The 20,221-nt window shown below is 42.6% G+C and overlaps 1 protein-coding gene across 2 annotated transcripts in view; it reads left to right on the plus strand.

Moving 5' to 3' along the window:
* The window catches only part of si:ch211-114c17.1 (pre-mRNA-processing factor 39), a 22,259-nt gene continuing 2,038 nt past the window's right edge, over positions 1-20,221 (plus strand). The window contains exons 1-12 of one of the 2 annotated variants that reach the window (XM_060928083.1): positions 1-94; positions 2,441-2,679; positions 2,834-2,959; positions 4,177-4,295; positions 9,197-9,364; positions 9,715-9,901; positions 11,051-11,155; positions 11,272-11,511; positions 11,606-11,732; positions 12,223-12,494; positions 16,390-16,574; positions 20,131-20,205. In XM_060928083.1, coding sequence (XP_060784066.1) covers positions 37-94; positions 2,441-2,679; positions 2,834-2,959; positions 4,177-4,295; positions 9,197-9,364; positions 9,715-9,901; positions 11,051-11,155; positions 11,272-11,511; positions 11,606-11,732; positions 12,223-12,494; positions 16,390-16,574; positions 20,131-20,205 — 1,901 coding nt within the window. In that variant the 5' untranslated portion in view covers positions 1-36. Of the gene's footprint in view, positions 95-114; positions 2,333-2,440; positions 2,680-2,833; positions 2,960-4,176; positions 4,296-9,196; positions 9,365-9,714; positions 9,902-11,050; positions 11,156-11,271; positions 11,512-11,605; positions 11,733-12,222; positions 12,495-16,389; positions 16,575-20,130; positions 20,206-20,221 lie in introns of those variants that run through there. The other variant, XM_060928084.1, reaches the window with a different exon arrangement.

The raw sequence follows: 20,221 nt of genomic DNA on the forward strand, positions 1-20,221 counted from the left end.
TTGTCGCGTATTATTGACGTCATTTGTTTCCTCGTAATGGCGACTGAAGGCACGGAAACGTTTAGCAACAACGGGGAATTCATAAACCCGTCAGGTTTTGTATATTTAAATATATTCCTACATGTATACTTTTATAATGTTGTATAGTTTGTTTTTTTAAACATCTGTATTAAATATTTGTGTTTTTTATTTATCAGTTAGCTATGTATTTGGGTCGGTTAGTTAATAAGCTAGCTTAGCTTAGCTTCAGTATCATGGGTCTGATGATTCATCTTGTTTTCTTTTTTGAGTAACTTCGCATCCTAGTTTTGTTGTACATGAAACATCAAAATCATACATTTATGTTACTAAAACTACTTTTAATTCGGAAGCTGCAAACATTTTAATATGACTAGAACGAAAGTTTATTTTTTCCTTAAGTTTAAGCTTATCAAATTTACCAGAATAGTGCAATGTTGGACCCAAGTACAGTATGTGGTCAAAAGTATGTAGACACCTGACCAGCACACCCAAACTTTTGTTACAAAGTGGGAAGCACACAATTGAATATATGTTTTGGCCATAAAGAAATAAAGCACAACTTTATTCATCTCACACTTGTGAAATTCCTCTCTGCATTTAACCCATCTGAAGCAGTGAGCACACACACACACCCAGAGCAGTGGGCAGCCATGCTAACAGCGCCCGGGGAGCAGTTGGGAGTTAGGTGCCTCGCTCAAGGGCACCTCAGCCCAAGGCCGTCCCATATTAAAGGACATGGGACATGGATTTTTTTCTGGGTATAATTATGTATAAAGGACATAAGAAATGCCATCTAAATCACTGCAGGGCGTCAAAAATGTGAAAATCATCACATTATTCAACTTTTTTATACAGCGTAAAACAAGGATTCGTTAATTAGCTAAGCGGTCACGTGACCCGTGACGTCACAAAAACTTTCCAAGGAGCCAGCGCTTGGGAATCTAATGTAAACAGGTTACCGAAATGGACACCATCGACAGTGATATTCCCGATGTTTCACAGAGATGTGAAGTTCGACCCTATCAATTCGAACCGATAGCTGGAAATTCACATGAACATAGATCTTGTCTTTACTCTGACGGGTCAGATGATTGAGAGTGAGGGTTCATTCAATCCCCATGAAACTGAAAGCGGTCGGCTCGATAACACATCCTGGTAAGTTAAAAACAATTCTGCTCAAAGGCTAATGATCTGTTGAAAGAAGTATTATTTTTGTATCATACATTGAAAGTTCATCATAGATCTAGCTAAAGTCCGTTGCAAGCTAGTTTTTTTTTTTTGGCTGATATTTTTCAAGATTGATTGAGATACAATGCTTCCAGAGTCCGAGATGAAAACATTCAAAATGGCGAAACGAGTCAGAATTATGATAATCAATAATTGATACACCCAAAATTATAATACTAAGCCTTACCGCATGAGGCCCATGGTAAAACCACACTTCCAGGAGGGGCTGCCGTCTGCCTCCCAAGCCGGCCGAGAGCGCTCCTCGTCGGGCACGGCCAGGCGGGCGAATGCCCTGGTCCGTCCGCCCTGTCTAAAAAATAATGGTACAACTCCGAGTGAAGGTATCAATGCGCTGTCGAAGCGCGCAGAAGGTGTTAGTACGCCTATCATTATAGTGCGGACTTTCCATAGCATAGAAAATCGCCACGTTTCAATTTGTGTAACTGAACTTTGTTTCATGTCACTGGTCATATAAACCTATGTAAACAGGAAAAACGTGGAAGAGTTTGGTCGCATCTAACTACAGCCCCAAAAAATACCATTGGCCATGCTGAGCCTAGCTACATTGCTAACAGGAGTGACAGCGCGTCTGACTGACTGGGAGATCGCAATACACCATGATGTTCAATGTACGTTAAACACTCTAAAAACGAAACAATTTTCTTGTCATCCAAGACACAAAAACTATTTTGTCGCATTCGTCATCATCACGATTCACACTTCTCCATATTCATCTACCCGCTTGTGCTGTACCCGAAGGTTTTTGTGACGTATGATCACGTGACAGCGGCTCTTCCGGTTGTAAAATATGCATATCGGAGCTCGAGCAGAAATGCCATATAATCATCACGAATATAACGATTTTGCTGAATTTAATAGATAATTTTGTATTTGTTGATGCAATTTTTTCATATTTTTAATGGAAAGAAACTGATATAGCGTGCATTTATGTTTCATGTCCCATGTCCTTTAACCTAACCGCATGTCTTTGGACTGTGGGGGAAACCGGAGCACCCGGAGGATGCAAACTCCACACATAAAGGCCCCCGCCAGCCGCTGGGCTCGAACCCAGAACCTTCTTACTGTGAGGCGACCGTGCTAACCACTTACACCACCGTGCTGCCCTATATAATGCACATAGGCTACATTAGTTGCTTGTTAATATTTTAAATGACATAATTATGTGTTACAGGATATGAAGCCCCTGAGGTCACTAACTTTCCCCAGCCTGATTTAGGGGTAACTGAAGACATGGGAGGAACAGATATGGCAGATCCATCATTAGCCTATAGTGCACCTCCAGTGACCGAAGAAGAAGAAATGGAGGACCAAGAAATGCCAGTGGATTTTGAGAGACAGTGGAAACTGGTGAATGACAACCCACAGGGTTTTAACAGCTGGACTGATTTATTACAATATTGTGAACAAGAGGTGAGGAGAAACAGTGCTGTGAAGTTAGTTTAATAAGGTCAAATTGAAATGAACTGCATGTAAGCTTTATTAACAGTATTGCTTCATTATCTTATGTCACTCTGAACTAAGTCCCAGTTGGGCACTCGAACAAAACATTTTCAAACTGTTGCAGGGTCATTTGAAAGCATCTCGTCAGGCCCTGAATGCGTTCCTGGCAAGATACCCACTCTGCTATGGCTACTGGAAGAAGTTTGCAGATTTAGAAAGACGAGCAGGAAACAACAACAAGGCTGAGGAGGTGCGGAATGCAATAAAGAGACTGAATTTCCTGATGGGCATGAAATTTTAATATATACAGTGAACAAACACTAGTTACTAATTTTTCAAGCTGCAGCTTGTAGGGTTTTTTTTGTTTTTTAAATTATGAACTACAATATTCATTTATTCTCAAAAGCACCATAGAAAAACTTCCGTTCAAGCAGTCTGTGTTCATTTAGTGTTCTGAATATGACTGACATAGGAGCTTAGATTGTTTTAGAAAAAAGACTGAACTAAAGTCCATATTTATCACCATACCTTTGAAGAGCAAACCACATGTAGCTCTGAATGTACTATGAGGTTTGACCTTAAAACAGGCCCGAGTTGCTTCTCTTTTAACATATTGTACAAAAGAAATATAATCAACTAGATGATTAAAATAATAAATGTTTTTATATCGCCAGACTCTTTCTCATGTTATCAATTCTGTCCATGTGGACTGCAGGTGGCATGGGTTTTAAACATGGGAAAAGCCTATATATCCCTAATTATTCTATCCACGTTCACTGGATATGAGCAGTCGTGCGCTCTGATTGGCCACTCTACTACTATGATATCAGGTCATATACCGTGAGTAGAGAAAAACAAAATGGCAGCGTGTGTTGATGAACGAACCAAGGACAAAATAAAAACACTAGTTGAAAACAAAACCCCGAAAATTATCAAGCATTTAAAAGAAACAGACATAGCTAAAAGAATAGTGCCCCACTTTTATTATGGAATAATAATGGTAGGAACTTTTTTTTTTTCAAGAATCATTATAGCATTTTTCAGAAATTGCTACTGTCATTTCGCCGGCTTGTTTACATCCTAAGCAGAAATTTTGTCGGAAGTTTTGTAGAAAGTTTTTATTTATTGAATTTGCGAAAAATAAAAATGCTCTGTTTCTCAAAATCCAGTGACTGTTGTTCCACTCAATCTCGTCGTACATGGCTTATAGCTATCAGCTCATGTATGACTCAGTTTCGTGGAATAATTGTTAAATGTATGGAGGAAAACATTGATGCTTTGCAATTTTGCAAACTCTGTCCATATTGCGTTTTGTATTTATGATGAACGATTCAAGAATGAAGTTCTTTATGTACAGTATAAATACCCACTCCCTCAGTTTTGTAAACTGGCTTCAGATCAGTGAAAATTAGAAACCCAAAATTGTGCTCATTCCTGAACAATAGCACATGATACTGATTTTTGCAGGTATGTGTGGAAGGACTGTCAGTAATCCCTCTCAGTGTGGATCTGTGGATACATTACATTAACCTACTGCTTGGCACACTGAATATGAACCTGCCCGAGTCGACACAGCACATTCGCAGGTAACGTGAAAAGCCTTTTTCTTTTTTTTAACTCTGTCAGTTAAATACTCTCAGTTCAAGCTCATTTTTATTTGGACTAACAAAGTTGACTTGTTACCAGCAGTATCGCACTAGCTCAGGTTTGCTCAGCTTCCTTTATTAAAGGAATTGAACACAGGTGTGTTCTGTAAATTTTGGATTTGCAAGTAAGATAAAGTGCATGGAAATGATAGACATTACAAAAGCTAAATGCTACTTGTTTGACGTGTAAAAGCAAGAAAAGAAAATGGAAGAATAGGCACATTATACTAGTTTATGGGAATACCAGGTTCTGCATTTCTTTTGGGACTTTAGATATTTGTAAAATTTGTTGTTTATTACATCAGGAATAAAACATGACTGTTATAGAAAAATAATCAACCACCCTGAAGTGGATCACTTTCCTATAGACCCCTTCGCATGTTTGTAAACAAACCGACCGTTGCCAGGATGCGCACGCAGCCTGGACCCAGAAACAATGGCGCTGCCCATAGACCGGCATCATGAGCTGTCAGATTATGCCAAACAATTGTCGTTACAAGATCGAGAATGCTACATAAATAAGTTAACTCTAACAAGTGGACATCACCTACCGGATCCGCATTTAATTAAAGAGTGGACGGACGATGTTAGTAAGTTCCCTGGTATACAATGGCCAGATATATACTCGTACCTTATTGACAAGACTTCAGTGTACACCCACGAAAAACTTCGTGCCTACAAGTCTTTAGACGCATAGGATTATGTTATGTGCGGGCATGTACAACTTGATTAACAATGGGACATTCATATTCATTTTGTTTTAATCAAATTATGCCAGTGATGTGATGGCAATGTGGCTTTAGCTACAACAGCAAATACCAACACTAAACAGCAATTTGCAGGAGGTGATGGCATGAAAGGAATGATAGTGTAAAGAGTGCAGCTAAGAGAAATCAGAGCTGCGTAAAAAGCGAGAGGCAGAGAGCAGAAATGAAACTGAACGGGGCGGGAGCTAGGTTAGAGCAGTCAGCGTAAGTTGGCATTTAGAGCGAGGGCACACAATTTTACCTTTCCATCCTTGCTTTAAAATTGTGATTTTCGGCATACACAAATAATGATGGCACAAAATCTGGACTGCTTGAGTCAAGCGAGACCTCTCCTACAAACACAATTGCATGCAAAGCTAAGTTAACATGCTAACAATATTCATTACATTGTGTAACTATGACCCAGCTAATCAGACAAATGTTACCAAAGTATTTTGCTACATCAATAAACGAAGACTAGAAAGAATAAAAAAGAAAGATTTAATAAATAGCCTGATCTTACCTGTGATGAAGTGGGCGCTGCAAACCCGCGCATTTTTGATGGTGCTCTCATCCCAGTCTACACGTTTGATGGCTTGTAGTCATAGACGTCGGCGATTTTTTTTTTTTGAATGGGTGAGATCCTGCTGGAATTCTGAACATTTTAACCCCATCACTGCTACGATTCTGACACCCGACAACACAACTAGGCATTTCTGAGTCTTTTTTGGGTCCAGGCTGCACGCGCAATTTCCGCTTACGTATGAATGACGTTTACTGCGAAGGGGTCTATAACAGCATATACAAAGTGTTTTAGTTCCTCTTATAAGACGGTTGAGAGAACCTATTGTTACAGATTTACCTCTGACTCCTTTTATAAATGTTAAATCAACGTCTTCTCCCAGAATACTTCGCCATATTGAAATGTACATTAGTTTTTAATACGTTTCTGCAGAGTGTTTGGATTACAAGTCCATATGAGTTTATTGTTGCTGTGGAAAAGATGTTTTAGAATGATATAAACCTGACATATCATTGATATAAACCTGAAATTTGAATTACAGCCAGACACGGGTTTAGCCAGGATCAGGAAGGTTGGGAGTGTTTTTCTGAAAGTAGGGAGTGTAATTTGGTCGCCAACGGGGGTGGGTGTATCCATCCATTATCTGTAGCCGCTTATCCTGTGCAGGGTCGCAGGCAAGCCAGAGCCTATCCCAGCTGACTATGGGCGAGAGGCAGGGTACACCCTGGACAAGTTACCAGATCATTGCAGGGCTGACACAGAGACACACAACCATTCACATTCACACCAATGGTCAGTTTAGAGTCACCAATTAGCCTAACCTGCATGTCTTTGGACTGCGGAGAAAACCGGAGCCCAAACCGGGCTCGAACCCAGGACCTTCTTGCTGTAAGGCGACAGTGCTAACCACTACACCACCGTGCTGCCCGAGGTGGGTGTAAATTTTGAAAATTTCATCTTTTTTGGTGCAATCTGGTGACTTCTGGAGCTGCAATTGAGCCTTAAAAAGAAATGAAAGAAAGCATTAATTTTAAGTGTGAATTATTTTATTAGGCATTTAACACAAATTTTATTTACTACTGTAATAAAATGTTATCACAAAGTTTAAGTTTAGTTTCTTATTCATTAACCAGAACTTTACAAATCACTGTAATTGTCAATAAAATCTACAAATTCCTGCAATAAAAGTAGAAACCTTAAATTATAATTTCTAGTGCAATTAAGACAAAAACAAAATAGAAATTGCTGCAGTCAAGTCCTATTACACATAATACAGCTTTACCAGTGATGGGAATAACGGCGTTAGAAATAAATGGCGTTACTAACGCCGTTACTTTTTTTAGTAACGAGTAATCTAACTAATTACTTTTTACATCGTTATAACGCCGTTCCCGTTACTTACAATAAAATACTGTGCGTTACTTTATTAAAGCTGTTCTCATCTGGCACGCTGCTCGTTCAGCCTTTCTTTACTCTGCTTTCGTGTGGGGCGGGGAGACACGAGACAACAGCACAGTAAGCCAATCAGAGTAGATTTGGGCAACATAGATACTGTACGTAGGTAGGCCACGCCTACTGCACGACTGCGCGCTCTTTCAATCGGAAGACCCAGCGATGGCGAGCGGTCAGCCCAGCACTGCGCTTTCACACTGGAAATACAGCCAGTACTTTTCATTACTTTAAATAAAAGGCAAGAGTGTTTACGTGCAGTGCACATTACAGCATGTCAAGGAACAAAGCGTTTGTCCTCGTCAGTGGCCAGTAATTAGTAACATAATTTTAATAACTACAAAAATATATTAGTACATTTGATAGATGTCTTATCTCACATTGTCCCACAAAAATATTAATATAGTGTAGATAACATTACTAATTGGTTCTGTTAAGTGTCCATTTCAGTCATTAAACACATTTAACATTCACTTTTATTATGATTACACTAATTGAATTTGATTTTTTTTTTTTTGAGGGGGAACAAAATGTAACGGAATAATTACTTTCCCTGGTAATTAGTTACTTTTATAACAAAGTAACTCCGTTACTAACTCAGTTACTTTTTGGGAAAAGTAACTAGTAACTATAACTAATTACTTTTTTAAAGTAACGTGCCCAACACTGAGCTTTACTATAAACAACAAAGATGACAACTGAGATTCAGCCGACTCTGAAGATTAATATTATGAAATATATACAACTGAAAATAATAGATACCTTTAACAAGTTTTGATTTTACGAAATATCCATAATGCAAATGTTACATCACAAAATGTTAGGAATCATTTTGATTCTGTTAAAAAGTGCAATAAACAGGAGTTAAAAATAAGTGAAATTAAGTTACAAATGAAAGGAAATTTTCCTGTAGTTACTTGAAATGTAAAAAATTCAGTAATGGTAGTTTATGAAAGTACTATTTAAGATAATGTAAATCTTGGCGAAAGAGAAACCAATCGAAAACAAAAGAGTGAAAGTGATTATCATGTTGTTACCATGGGAACAGTCTTTTATGAATGCGGAAGTGGGCTGTCAGCGCGCCGAGTCCGGTGTGACTGAGGAAGGTGACAAGTTTTAGGTTTCATCTAATTTAGGTAATTTAAAAACTAATATATTATTATTTGGCAATGGGCACATAGGAAAGTGTAAAGTTGCTGTCAGTATGTTTATCGTGCTTGTATGATAAAAACTTGCGAAGAGCTCATCTCGTTATCTCTAGCCGCTTTATCCTGTTCTACAGGGTCGCAGGCAAGCTGGAGCCTATCCCAGCTGACTACGGGCGAAAGGCGGGGTACACCCTGGACAAGTCGCCAGGTCATCACAGGGCTGACACATAGACACAGACAACCATTCACACTCACATTCACACCTACGGTCAATTTAGAGTCACCAGTTAACCTAAACTGCATGTCTTTGGACTGTGGGGGAAACCGGAGCACCCGGAGGAAACCCACGCGGACACGGGGAGAACATGCAAACTCCGCACAGAAAGGCCCTCACCAGCCACGGGGCTCGAACCCGGACCTTCTTGCTGTGAGGCGACAGCGCTAACCACTACATCACCGTGTCACCCACTCGCGAAGATATTTATCTAAATACATGACCTACTCATTCTAAACCTGCTGACCTTCACCAGCGAACCTCTCAAAACTCATGGTATTTTGCTTCCATTCAAGCCTGATTTCGAAGTCTGACTAATAAGAACGTTACATTTTTGGTGGTAAATTAGATTTTCTTGATTTAACTTCCATATATGGAAAGCATGTGCGCCGGGCACACCCCGGGAAACCGTTGACAAAAAATGTCCACAGAAGTGCACAAAATTACTTAACAAAACAACAAAATTTTGGTTAGCACGGGTTAGTATAAAATTTATAGGCCATGTTTTTTGAGAACTGGCCGTGTAAAACACGACTGCACGGCTCGCTAGCTAAGCCTATGCAGCCAGGACACTGTCAGAGCTGCTGGTGTAGAAAACTAATACACATCATCTGCTCAATCAGATTCAAGTATTCAACAAATTTTGAATAGTCTGGGTTGCATATTATGGTTTCGCTCTGTATCCTTTCTCTGTTCTGCAGTGTGTTTGAGGATGCTCTGGCTTCAGCAGGCTGGGACTGGCACTCAGACCACCTGTGGGACCTGTACGCAGAATGGGAGAAAGAACAGGGGGACCTGAGAGCCATGACTGCAGTCTATGACCGTGTGATGAGAGTGCCCACCCAGCTCTACAGCACCCACTATGAAAAGTATGTCAACACAAGTGAAGAAGGATTTAAGAGGGTTGTTTGCACAGCTGTTCACTTTGAGACACAAATCCGCATACAAACACACAGATTTGTAAGAACTTGCTGATATTTCTTCTTACTGTCGTATCTTGTGATCTTTTTCCCCCCTTCATATATAGATGCAGCTGAATTTATCACCCAAAGCCTTATTGGTAAACTGTCAAACACCTGCAATTCAGCACTACAAAATTAAGATCTCCAAAATATCACAATTTTGTTTTTGTCTTTTGCTTTCACAGTCCATAAGAAAATGAGTGTTGCGCTGGAGACTCTTAAGGCTGACGTAAATGATTCTGGTTCTGTCCCGGCAGGTTAAAGACTCATTTAACATCAAATCCACTCCAGGATGTCCTGAGCCCTGAAGAATACGAGAAGGTGAAGGCTGAGTACAGGCAGAATCAGATTCAGGCTAAGAAAGAGGGATCCGATGCTACAGCTGACGAGGAGGAAGAGAGGCCGCCCGGGGAGGACAATCCTGCAAACGATGGCAAAGATTCGGTAATGAACTTGCAGTTTAGTTTACTACATGTGCTGAGATTCATGTACAGGATGGTTGACTGTCAGAATCAGCCCACTGTTAATGTTCTAGTGATTTACCATCATCGCACTGATGTCACAGCAATGTCTATAATTTTTTTTTTATAGAAAACTATATTCATGAACCTGCTCCTTCTTCTGCTGTTTTACTGTTTTCAATGTTTCACTAATTCACATTTACTGTGAAAATCCGTTTACATAAAATCCATGCAAGGAATTTGGTCTAACTTGCATTTGGTTATTCATTTGTGTCTTCAGCTAATATACGCCACACTGTTACCCCCTTTTCCACCAGTTCCAGGGCTGGTTCGGTGCTGGTGCTGGTTCACAACTCATTCAACTTGCGAGCCAGCTGAGAACCAGTTTGCTTTTCCATAGCTCGCGGTGCTAAGGGGAGTCACGTCATTACGTCGCTGTATACGTCAGTTATGTCGCTACGTTTGCATAAACCTTGGCGCGAATATCGAAGCAAAAACAACACGGAAGAAGCAGCAGCAACAACAACAATAATAATGGATGACTTCGCGTTTGTACAGCTGCTGCTTCTCGTCGCTTAAAAATGGCGATCTTTCGCGCTCTTGTTATTGTTGTTGGTCTTAACAACTCCCCCCCCCCCCCCCCCCCCCCCCCCCCGCTGACGTAAGCGTTTCTTTCCTCTAGCCCAACAGAGAGTTGGTGCTAGCCTGGAACCGGTTTTTCTGGCCCCAGAGCCAGTTCTTTGTCAGTGGAAACAGAAAACCCGGTTCCAAACTAAGCACTGGCCCCGAACCAGCCCTGGAACTGCTTTGGTGGAAAAGGGGCATCTGAGTGCTCTTTGGTTCACAAATCACAGACTGTGGCATTTATCTAACATCCATGTCCCAAATTGTTCCAATTATGTCTTCCCAAATGATTCTCAAGAAATTTTCATCTATGCGGTCTCATTTGACCCTGGTCTTAATCCCTTCATGATTAATTGCCGTTCTGACAAACATCCAGATGTGACAACAGCTGTACAATAAAACCATTACAGCAGACTGTGTTACATTCATGATGATGTTGTCAGCCATTTTAGCAGGTCATGTTGGATAGCGTTTTTTTTTTTTTTTTTGTCCCCCCCCCCCAATATAGGAAGAGGCAGTGCAGAAAATGCGGGAGCTGATCTTGGCTAGCAGAGAGGAAACGTATCAGCAGAATGAGGCGGAGGTCAGGAAACGATGGAACTATGAAGATGCGGTAAGGGATTGTATAGGATTGCAGTGTCTTTCTCCTGCTTTAAAATTTAAAGCTTTCTTGTTGTGGCTCCTGATTTTTATTTTATTTATTTTTCCTCAACTCCTTCCCTGTGTCAGATAAAGAGGCCATATTTCCATGTGAAGCCTTTGGATCGGACCCAGTTGAAAGCCTGGCACACGTACCTGGACTGGGAGATGGCTGAAGCTGAGGCAGCACGTGCGGTCACTGAGGGGACGGGTGTGGAAGGTCAGGAGAGTTCAGAGGTCAAAGAGGGCATCGCTGGCCATAGGAGGGTACAGATTCTGTTTGAACGCTGCCTCATTGCCTGTGCATTCTATGAGGAGTTCTGGGATAAGGTAGAGAAAGACAAACTGAGCATATCTGGATGAACACGAGTTTGTTTCAGTGTGCCACTTTTATTTTATTATTTTGTTTGTGTGTGTGTTGTAGTATGTGCATTATCTAGAGCCACACAGTGTGGAGGAGACACGCAATATATATCGACGAGCTTGTGAGATCCACCTGCCATACAAACACAGCTTTCACTTGCAGTGGGCCATGTTTGAGGAGAGACACGGTGAGGAACACCATGAGGGGAAAAGTAAACGTGACTAGTTACTTATGTTGGCTGTCAGACAATACTTTTCTCACAAGGATTAAATGTGAGCAAGACTGTTTGTGTAGTTATATCACTTTTGTACTGATGAGATGCTGGTAAAACCAGCTTGTGTTTCCACTGACTTAAGATCCAAAACATAATCAGACGTGAGCGCTTCACAATGAATGGTGGAGAGTTTATGGGTTCAATGTCAAATCCTTCATCACCTATATAAAGTACAAAAATAATAATGTGTCAGGATGCATTTTCATATCAGTATATTCTCTGTTTAACAGTATAGCACTGATAGTTTTTTGTAATTGCCAGTAAAGCGTTTGGGTTTTTTTCCCTTGATATTTCAATATTTATTTAACTTTATTTAAATGAAACCATTTTACAGTGTTGATAAATTTAAATAAATGGATAAATATTTATTTTAGATTTAAATTTGCGGCACGTTCTCCTGCAGGTAATATCTCTGAGGCGCAGCGTATCCTAGAAGGTCTAGAGAAGGCTATGCCTGGCCTGGCCATGGTGCGGCTCCGGAGGGCGGGGCTAGAGAGGAGGGTGGGTCGTCTGGATAAGGCGGAGTCACTGCTAAAGGAGGCAGTTGAGGAGAATAAAGATAAGCCACACCTTCATGCCTTTTACTCCATTAAACTGGCCCGCTTTCTTCACAAGTTATGCAAGAATCCATCGCGGGCTCGCACCGTGCTGCAAGAGGCCATCGAAATCAGTCCGGTAAGAAATTAGCTGCATCCATGTATCTTAGACTTTTGTAGTTCAGTGATATGAGGTGTGGGCCTAGTGTGCTTCAGAGTACCGCATTCACTCCTCTGTTGTACATCCGTCAGCTTGGGACTCAGAAATTGGTTCAAGTCCACCATGTTTCAGGATTTGTAAATGGTTTTTTTTTTTTTTATAAAGGATATACGCAGGACCTTTTTAAATAAATTTCTGAGTGATAATAATAATAATTTCAATTTATATAGCGCCTTTCGCAAACCCAAGGACGCTTTACAAAAGAGTTGCCACCAAAAAGAAAAAAAACTAGGAAGAATAGTGTGAGGTAAAGAGAAAAGTTTTCAAGTTAGCTTTGAAGGAAGAAAGAGTGGAACAGTCACGAAGTGATTTTGGTAACGAGTTCCAAAGTTTAGGAGCAGCAACACTAAATGATCTGCCACCCATAGATGCCAGTTTAAAACGTGGAACAGTCAGAAGTCCACAGTCAGAAGATCTGAGGGAATGAATTAGCTCACAGAGATAGGAAGGAGCGAAACCATGAAGAGCTTTATAGGTTAAAAGCAGGATTTTGTATTTGATCCGAGAGATAACTGGCAACCAGTGCAGTTGCTGTAAAACAGGAGTGATGTGAGCAGTGCGCTTGGTGAGCGTGAGGACTCTTGCTGCTGAGTTTTGGATGTACTGCAGGTGATTGAGCAATGTGGCAGGGAGACCATAAAAGACAGAATTGCAATAGTCAAGACGAGAAAAAATAAATGCATTGACCAACATATTGGCATCGGTTTCCAAGAGAAAAGGGCGGAGACGTGCAATATTGTGGAGGTGAAAGAAAGCATTCTTAGTAATTAGTTTAAGATGGGGTTCAAACGTAAGGGTGGAGTCAAAGATAACTCCAAGGTTTTTTATAACTTGGGAAGGATGAATAGACACACCATCAACATCAATAGTAAAACTGGAGAAATTCTGAACCTGTCTTTTGGTACCTACTAATAGAACCTCCGTTTTGCCAGCATTAAGTTTAAGGCAGTTCTTATGCAGCCATTGCTTAAGGTCAGTGATGCAAGTCCTTAGCAGCTGAATAGAGGCTATGGAAGGGGTGATAGTGATTCAGGAGTGGATAGTATCTCCATCCTTGACTCTTGTATGCCGCATAAATGGGAATTAAAATATATATATTTTTGAGAGTTAATATCGACCGCAAAGTTGGCATTGGAGCTGCCCCGCTGAGCCAGCCATCCCTGAGTGCGTGATGTCACAGCGGGAACCGGTTTTAAGGCCGAGGTCCTTTACAGCTATAGACCAAAGTCATATAAATAAAAATTTACGGTGAAAGTAAGAAATACCGTTACCGACTTGCTCAACTAAGACTGATTTGATGTCATTGATTGTGGGTTGACTCTCATTAAAACAGGATGGGTGTTATAACTTGTGCAACATACATGTACATGCATGCATTTTCACTGATAAAACGTAAAAGGCTAATTAAATAATCAGATGAACTGAGACAATCGCATCTCTCATCTCATTATCTCTAGCCGCTTTATCCTGTTCTACAGGGTCGCAGGCAAGCTGGAGCCTATCCCAGCTGACTACGGGCGAAAGGCGGGGTACACCATGGACAAGTCGCCAGGTCATCACAGGGCTGACACATAGACGCAGACAACCATTCACATTCACACCTACGGTTAATTTAGAGTCACCAGTTAACCTAACCTGCATGTCTTTGGACTGTGGGGGAAACCGGAGCACCCGGAGGAAACCCACGCGGACACGGGGAGAACATTCAAACTCCGCTCAGAAAGGCCCTCGCCGGCCACGGGGCTCGAACCCGGGCCTTCTTGCTGTGAGGCGACAGCGCTAACCGCTACACCACCGTGCCGCCCCGAGACAATCACATTCTGAAGCAAATTAAATAATCTTATACCGGTAACTTGCACACAAGTTACATGTATTAATCTAAATGCAGGTAAACAACGTGTGTCGTTTTTGTTTTGTATCCAAATGTGAGTCGGAGCTTACCCGTCTGTGTTCTCGCTGCTTGAAGGCCGATCTTGTGGCTGATTGTTTTGAAACAATCTGACTTTCAGTTGTTCGTTCAGTTCTCTGTTCATTCGCTTCTTCCACTTAAGGGTGAGATGGCAGCAATAGCCAGTGGAGAAATAAGACGGCTGCTCCACTCATTCTCCATTTTCTCCATTACTGCTTGGCTCAGGCAATTACTTAAAACCCAGGACGGAACGGGATGTCACCGGTTTTAGCAACAACCGTGGGGAGGTCACTGCCCGAGCGATATGTCCCGTCCCATTCTGTCCCGGGTTTTAGCAACAACCCTCGGCTCACTCCGGGAGGACTGGTGCAACTGAACTCGCTTTCCTTTAAAAATAAATTTAAAAAAATACTTTCCTTTTCTCGTTTTCTTTTTCTTTAATTGTTGGTACTGCACCCTCTTTCGATACGGGCTTATAGCCAAAGCTCCTCAACAGATCAGAGGTCTCGTATGAGTCTTCAGTAAAATGTGCAGAGCAGAGGAGAGACCACTTCGTAGCCACCCAATGTGTCCATGAACTTCTTGCAAAACGCGTCCAAATCTTTGCAGTTTGAACATTCTTGGGCCATGAATGCAACGTAAATCCACCTTCTGTCGTGTTGCTGCACCGGCCAGCAACACATCTACATGGCATAGCAATAAATTAGCTCAAAATGGAGGATTGGTGTTGCAGTCAGCTCTGTGTTTTAGTATAGCGGAAATGGCGATGAGACCGATAGACTTCCTGCTGTGACGTTATGGATGTCAAGGTCATTCACTCAGACCGCTACCTACATGAATCACTTTAGTCGTAAAAATTACTATATTAGATTTATTATTAACGTTTAAAACTATTCCTGTGCCATTCTTGAGGTCTTAAGGCATTTTTAAACTAAAGTGAGGCCATGGCTCTGCGTATCTCCTTTAATATTAGCCTATGGTATTTCCACCTCCTTAAAAACACACATACTACTACGAATTATAATTTATTATTGTTGTAGTAGAAATGTATTTGAGCAAATGACGAGTAGCATCACAAGTGCTTAGTGTGTGCTCAGGTGTGAATGACCTGTGATCAGCTCGCCTGAAGGCCTCTGCATGCTCTTGCGACAAGGCTTTCGCAGATAGCTTTTCGCAGACAGTTGTAATTTATTGTTGAGCGGGGAGTATAGGCGTGCGCGATGTTATTCACCGGCACAACGCAAGGGGGCGCGAAGTCGCTAGGAGTAGTTGGTGGGTGTGGTTAGTGGAGTGTTTATCCTCCGGTTACTTATAATGACTAGAACTTTTTTTTATAATGACTAGAACTGGAGTCGTATAGATGTCCGTACTTCCTCAATCAACCGCTCTTTGTGCTGCTCCAGCTTCGCTCGTGTTTTTAAAAATGCCGGTCGTGAAAACAAAACAAACCGGGAAAGTAGGGAAGCGGAAGTGCGTGTACAGCAGATGTAGAGTGGACCAATCAGAGCCCTCTTGTCTGCGACGCTGTCTGCGAGGCTTCTGTGGTGGTCACAATTTTTGGGAGGTGCGCGCAGAGCATCTGCTAAGGTGGGGGGGCTACGCAGACGCTATCTGCGACACCGTCTGCGAGGACTGGGTTGTCAGCATAAATTGGCCTTGTTAACACCAAGTCTGAACAGTGACCAAGGACAACTTATTTGGCAAATACAATTGATATTCATTTCTTCAGAAGAAGGAGCAAAGATCTGACAAAAGCAAAGAGCACAGATCAGAGTAGTTGAAAGATTTACTCATACCCCTTCTGTTAGGTGAGTAACTTGAAACAGTCATTCAGATTGCAGGAGTTTAGAGGCTGGTTACACTAATTCTTGTTACAGTCAGCTGTGTGTGGGTGTATGTGTCCAGGACAACAGTAAGCTCTACCTGAATCTGCTGGACCTGGAGCTATCTGGGGATCTGCGGCTCAATGGAGGAGTCGTCCAGCAATGTGTGAGCAAAGCTTTAGCTGCACCTCTCTCATCAGATAATAAGATCCTCTTCTCCCAAAGAGGCCTGCAGTTTGCTGAGGATTTTGGGACCACGGTGCAAAGGTCAGAATTTACTCAGGATAACAGTGATGAATTTAATTTGTTTATAAGGCCAGCTATTGATTTGGGGAAAGTTAAGAAATGTGTGCTTTTGCACCACAGCTATCTTTTAAACTAATGCAGGGGTGATAGCGTTCCGGCGCCGCGCCGGATTTCCGGCGTACCGTGGCTGGGGAAAAAAAAAAAATCTAGTTCGCCCATTGTCCTGTGTCATTCTGAGATGCGCAGATAGACAGTAAAGGGTATTCGCATGATATGGAACTAGTGGGAAAAAAGTGCTGTCACGGCATGAATGGGTCTAATTCGTGCCGTGACGGCACTTTTTTCCCACTAGTTCCATATCATGCGAATACCCTTTACTGTCTATCTGCGCATCTCAGAATGACACAGGACAATGGGCGAACTAGATTTTTTTTTTTTCCCCAGCCACGGTACGCCGGAAATCCGGCACGGCGCCGGAACGCTATCACCCCTGCTAATGTTGTTGATACTCTAGTTCTAGGTCCTGCCCTGCACTCAGACAGGCAGCTTTTTCTTTACTTTTTGTCCCCTTCTTCTTCCCCCCCCCCCCCCCCCCCCCCACCCCTTCCCCCACCTCAGGTCAATCAAATTGCTCTGTTACCCCTTTTCCACCAAAGCAGTTCCAGGGCTGGTTCGGGGCCGGTGCTGGTTCACAACTCGTTCAACTTGCGAGCCAGCTGAGAACCAGTTTGCTTTTCCATCGCTCGCGGTGCTAAGCGGAGCCACGTCATTACGTTGCTGTATACGTCGTTACGTCACTGTATATGTCAGTTACATCACTGCGTTTGCATAAACCTTGGCGCGAACATCGAAGCAACAACAACACGGAGAAGAAGAAACAACAACAATAATGGATGACTTCGCGTTTGTACAGCTGCTGCTTCTCGTCGCTTAAAAATGGCGACCTTTCGTGGTCTTGCTATTGTTGTTGGTCTTAACAACTCCGCCCCCCGCTGACGTAAGCGGTTCTTTCCTCTGGCCCAGCAGAGAGTTGGTGCTAGCCTGGAACCGGTTTTTCTGGCCCCAGAGCCAGTTCTTTGTCAGTGGAAACAGAAAACCCGGTTCCAAACTAAGCACTGGCCCCGAATCAGCCCTGGAACTGCTTTGGTGGAAAAGGGGCATGTGTTGGTCTACTTTTGGGCATTTCTGTCTTTAGTTTTCTGTCTCTTGCCATGGTTCCACACAGACGTAACTGTTTAAAACCATGCGTGATCACCAAACTGATGTCTTCCCACTGAAACTAAAATTGTAAATAAAACTTTGAGTCTGCTTTTCATGATTTCTGTTGCTTATTCTGGCATCTATTTTGGGAATTCAAGCCTATCAGTACAGCAAGCATCACTGACTCAGTCAGGAACAAGTAGGAATTAATATGTGGAACCAGAAAACACAGACATGGAAACATCTGGGTGTGGGGGGGGGGGGGGGGACATAGTCTGGCTAACGCGACTTCAAAGCTCTGCGAGCATTTGGTCTGGCAAAGATATTAAGCCCAACCGTTTCCCAAAGGCGTGGTTGACCCGCCTCCCTGAAATGCCTCAGTTTGCTACTGGTCGAAGCCAGAAAAGGCTGTGACGAAGCTTAAACCAATCACATCACTCTTTCCTCTGACGTATGTGACGCGATGGAAACTGCTTGAGTAACAGGAAGAAGATAAATACCTCCAGGGCTGCTCTTTGCTCCGTTTTCAATGAGAACTTCCCGTTGAATGCTTTCAATACAGCATCTACCGCTGTGTCAAAGGCTTGCCGCTGCTCCATGTTCGTAATGTTTCTAGTGAATGAAGCGCTTCCGGCATAGATTCTGTAAACAATCTATGGCTTCCGGTCGCAGTTCTACTACGTCAGTGCCTTGAACACGCCTCTACCCAGGGCCGTTGGAGATGCTCAGAGTTGATTGGCTCCCGATTTTTCGGGAGCTTGGAAGAGCTGGAGATAGCTTGCCTTGCCAGACTAAGCTCGCAACAGGCCCTCGTGTTGCGTCACGCTTAGGATGGGCGGGCCCAGGCTAGGGGGAACATGCCATGGTTTCATTCCCAAATCCAAGTTTTTTTTTTTATTTTATTTGCATAACATTAACCATCACTCAACATTGTTGTGCCACTTGCCCCCATCTACTTCAAGACGCAAACGGTCACATCATCCCATGTGTCATGTTACTGGGAATTACCAGCCCTTATTGTAAACGACTGGCTTCAGGCCTCTTTATCGCTCATATCAGTGCTGGTGTGACCTGAGTTAAAGCTAGGATAGGCCATTTTATAGTTTTTTTTTTTCTATTTCTTGACATTCTTTTTATATCCTGATACAAATAAATTGCTCTGAGAATAAAAAGATAAAAAACGTCATCTGTGGCAGTCACAGGGCTGTCCAAAGCCCATCCAGTCATCTCACTCAGTCAGAATGAAGTCATTAGATGAACTCCCTGCTTATCTACCTGCCTACCTGTGCGCACACTGCCTGCGCACTCGCTGTGCATGACTGGAGGTTTCCATAAGGCTAGGCAGACATTGTTAAAGCCAGTGAGATAGTCAACAGCTGTGAGTACCAACAGCAGCCATGTTTGTTATTTACATTTATGATAATGTTATGCGTTTTCTTACATGTGAAGAAACGAGGTGGTTGGATGACCATGACACCTCACGCTCGCTCCGGTCCCAAATGCTGTCGGTTGTGGACTCGTCCGAAAGCAGTAATCGAGCAGTGCGCGTGTTCTGGAGGGAGGGGATGGGATTTTTCAGTTTGATACTTTCAAAATCTAGCATACTCTTGCTGGTTTCTCCTAGCCTGGGCCCGCCCATCCTAAGCGTGACGCAACACGAGGGCCTGTTGCGAGCTTAGTCTGGCAAGGCAAGCTATCTCCAGCTCTTCCAAGCTCCCGAAAAATCGGGAGCCAATCAACTTTGAGCATCTCCAACGGCCCTGGGTAGAGGCATGTTCAAGGCAGTGACGTAGTAGAACTGCGACCGGAAGCCATAGATTGTTTACAGAATCTATGCCGGAAGCGCTTCATTCACTAGAAACATTACGAACATGGAGCAGCGGCAAGCCTTTGACACAGCGGTAGATGCTGTATTGAAAGCATTCAACGGGAAGTTCTCATTGAAAACGGAGCAAAGAGCAGCCCTGGAGGTATTTATCTTCTTCCTGTTACTCAAGCAGTTTCCGTCGCGTCACATACGTCAGAGGAAAGAGTGATGTGATTGGTTTAAGCTTCGTCACAGCCTTTTCTGGCTTCGACCAGTAGCAAACTGAGGCATTTCAGGGAGGCGGGTCAACCACGCCTTTGGGAAACGGTTGGGCTTAATATCTTTGCCAGACCAATGCTCGCAGAGCTTTGAAGTCGCGTTAGCCAGACTAGGTTTCTCCAAAATTACGTACCCTAGCTATAAGATTCTGTGGAAACACCTGCATATCTGAGACAGTTAATTAACATGGCTGTTTATGTGATAGTTCAGTAATCTGGTTACTGGCCAAATCAGAGTATAAGCATGCTGCGTTCGCTGTTCTAATGTAGCTGATTACTGTTGTGATTGCAGTGTGCTGAGTATCTACGAGGAACACCAGAAGCTTCTAAATGATCTTGGTCCAAAGAAACGTGGAGCAGAGAACGGGTGAGTGAAAAAACGG

The sequence above is a fragment of the Neoarius graeffei genome, chromosome 8 (genome assembly GCF_027579695.1).
Source record: "Neoarius graeffei isolate fNeoGra1 chromosome 8, fNeoGra1.pri, whole genome shotgun sequence".
NCBI lineage: Eukaryota > Metazoa > Chordata > Actinopteri > Siluriformes > Ariidae > Neoarius > Neoarius graeffei.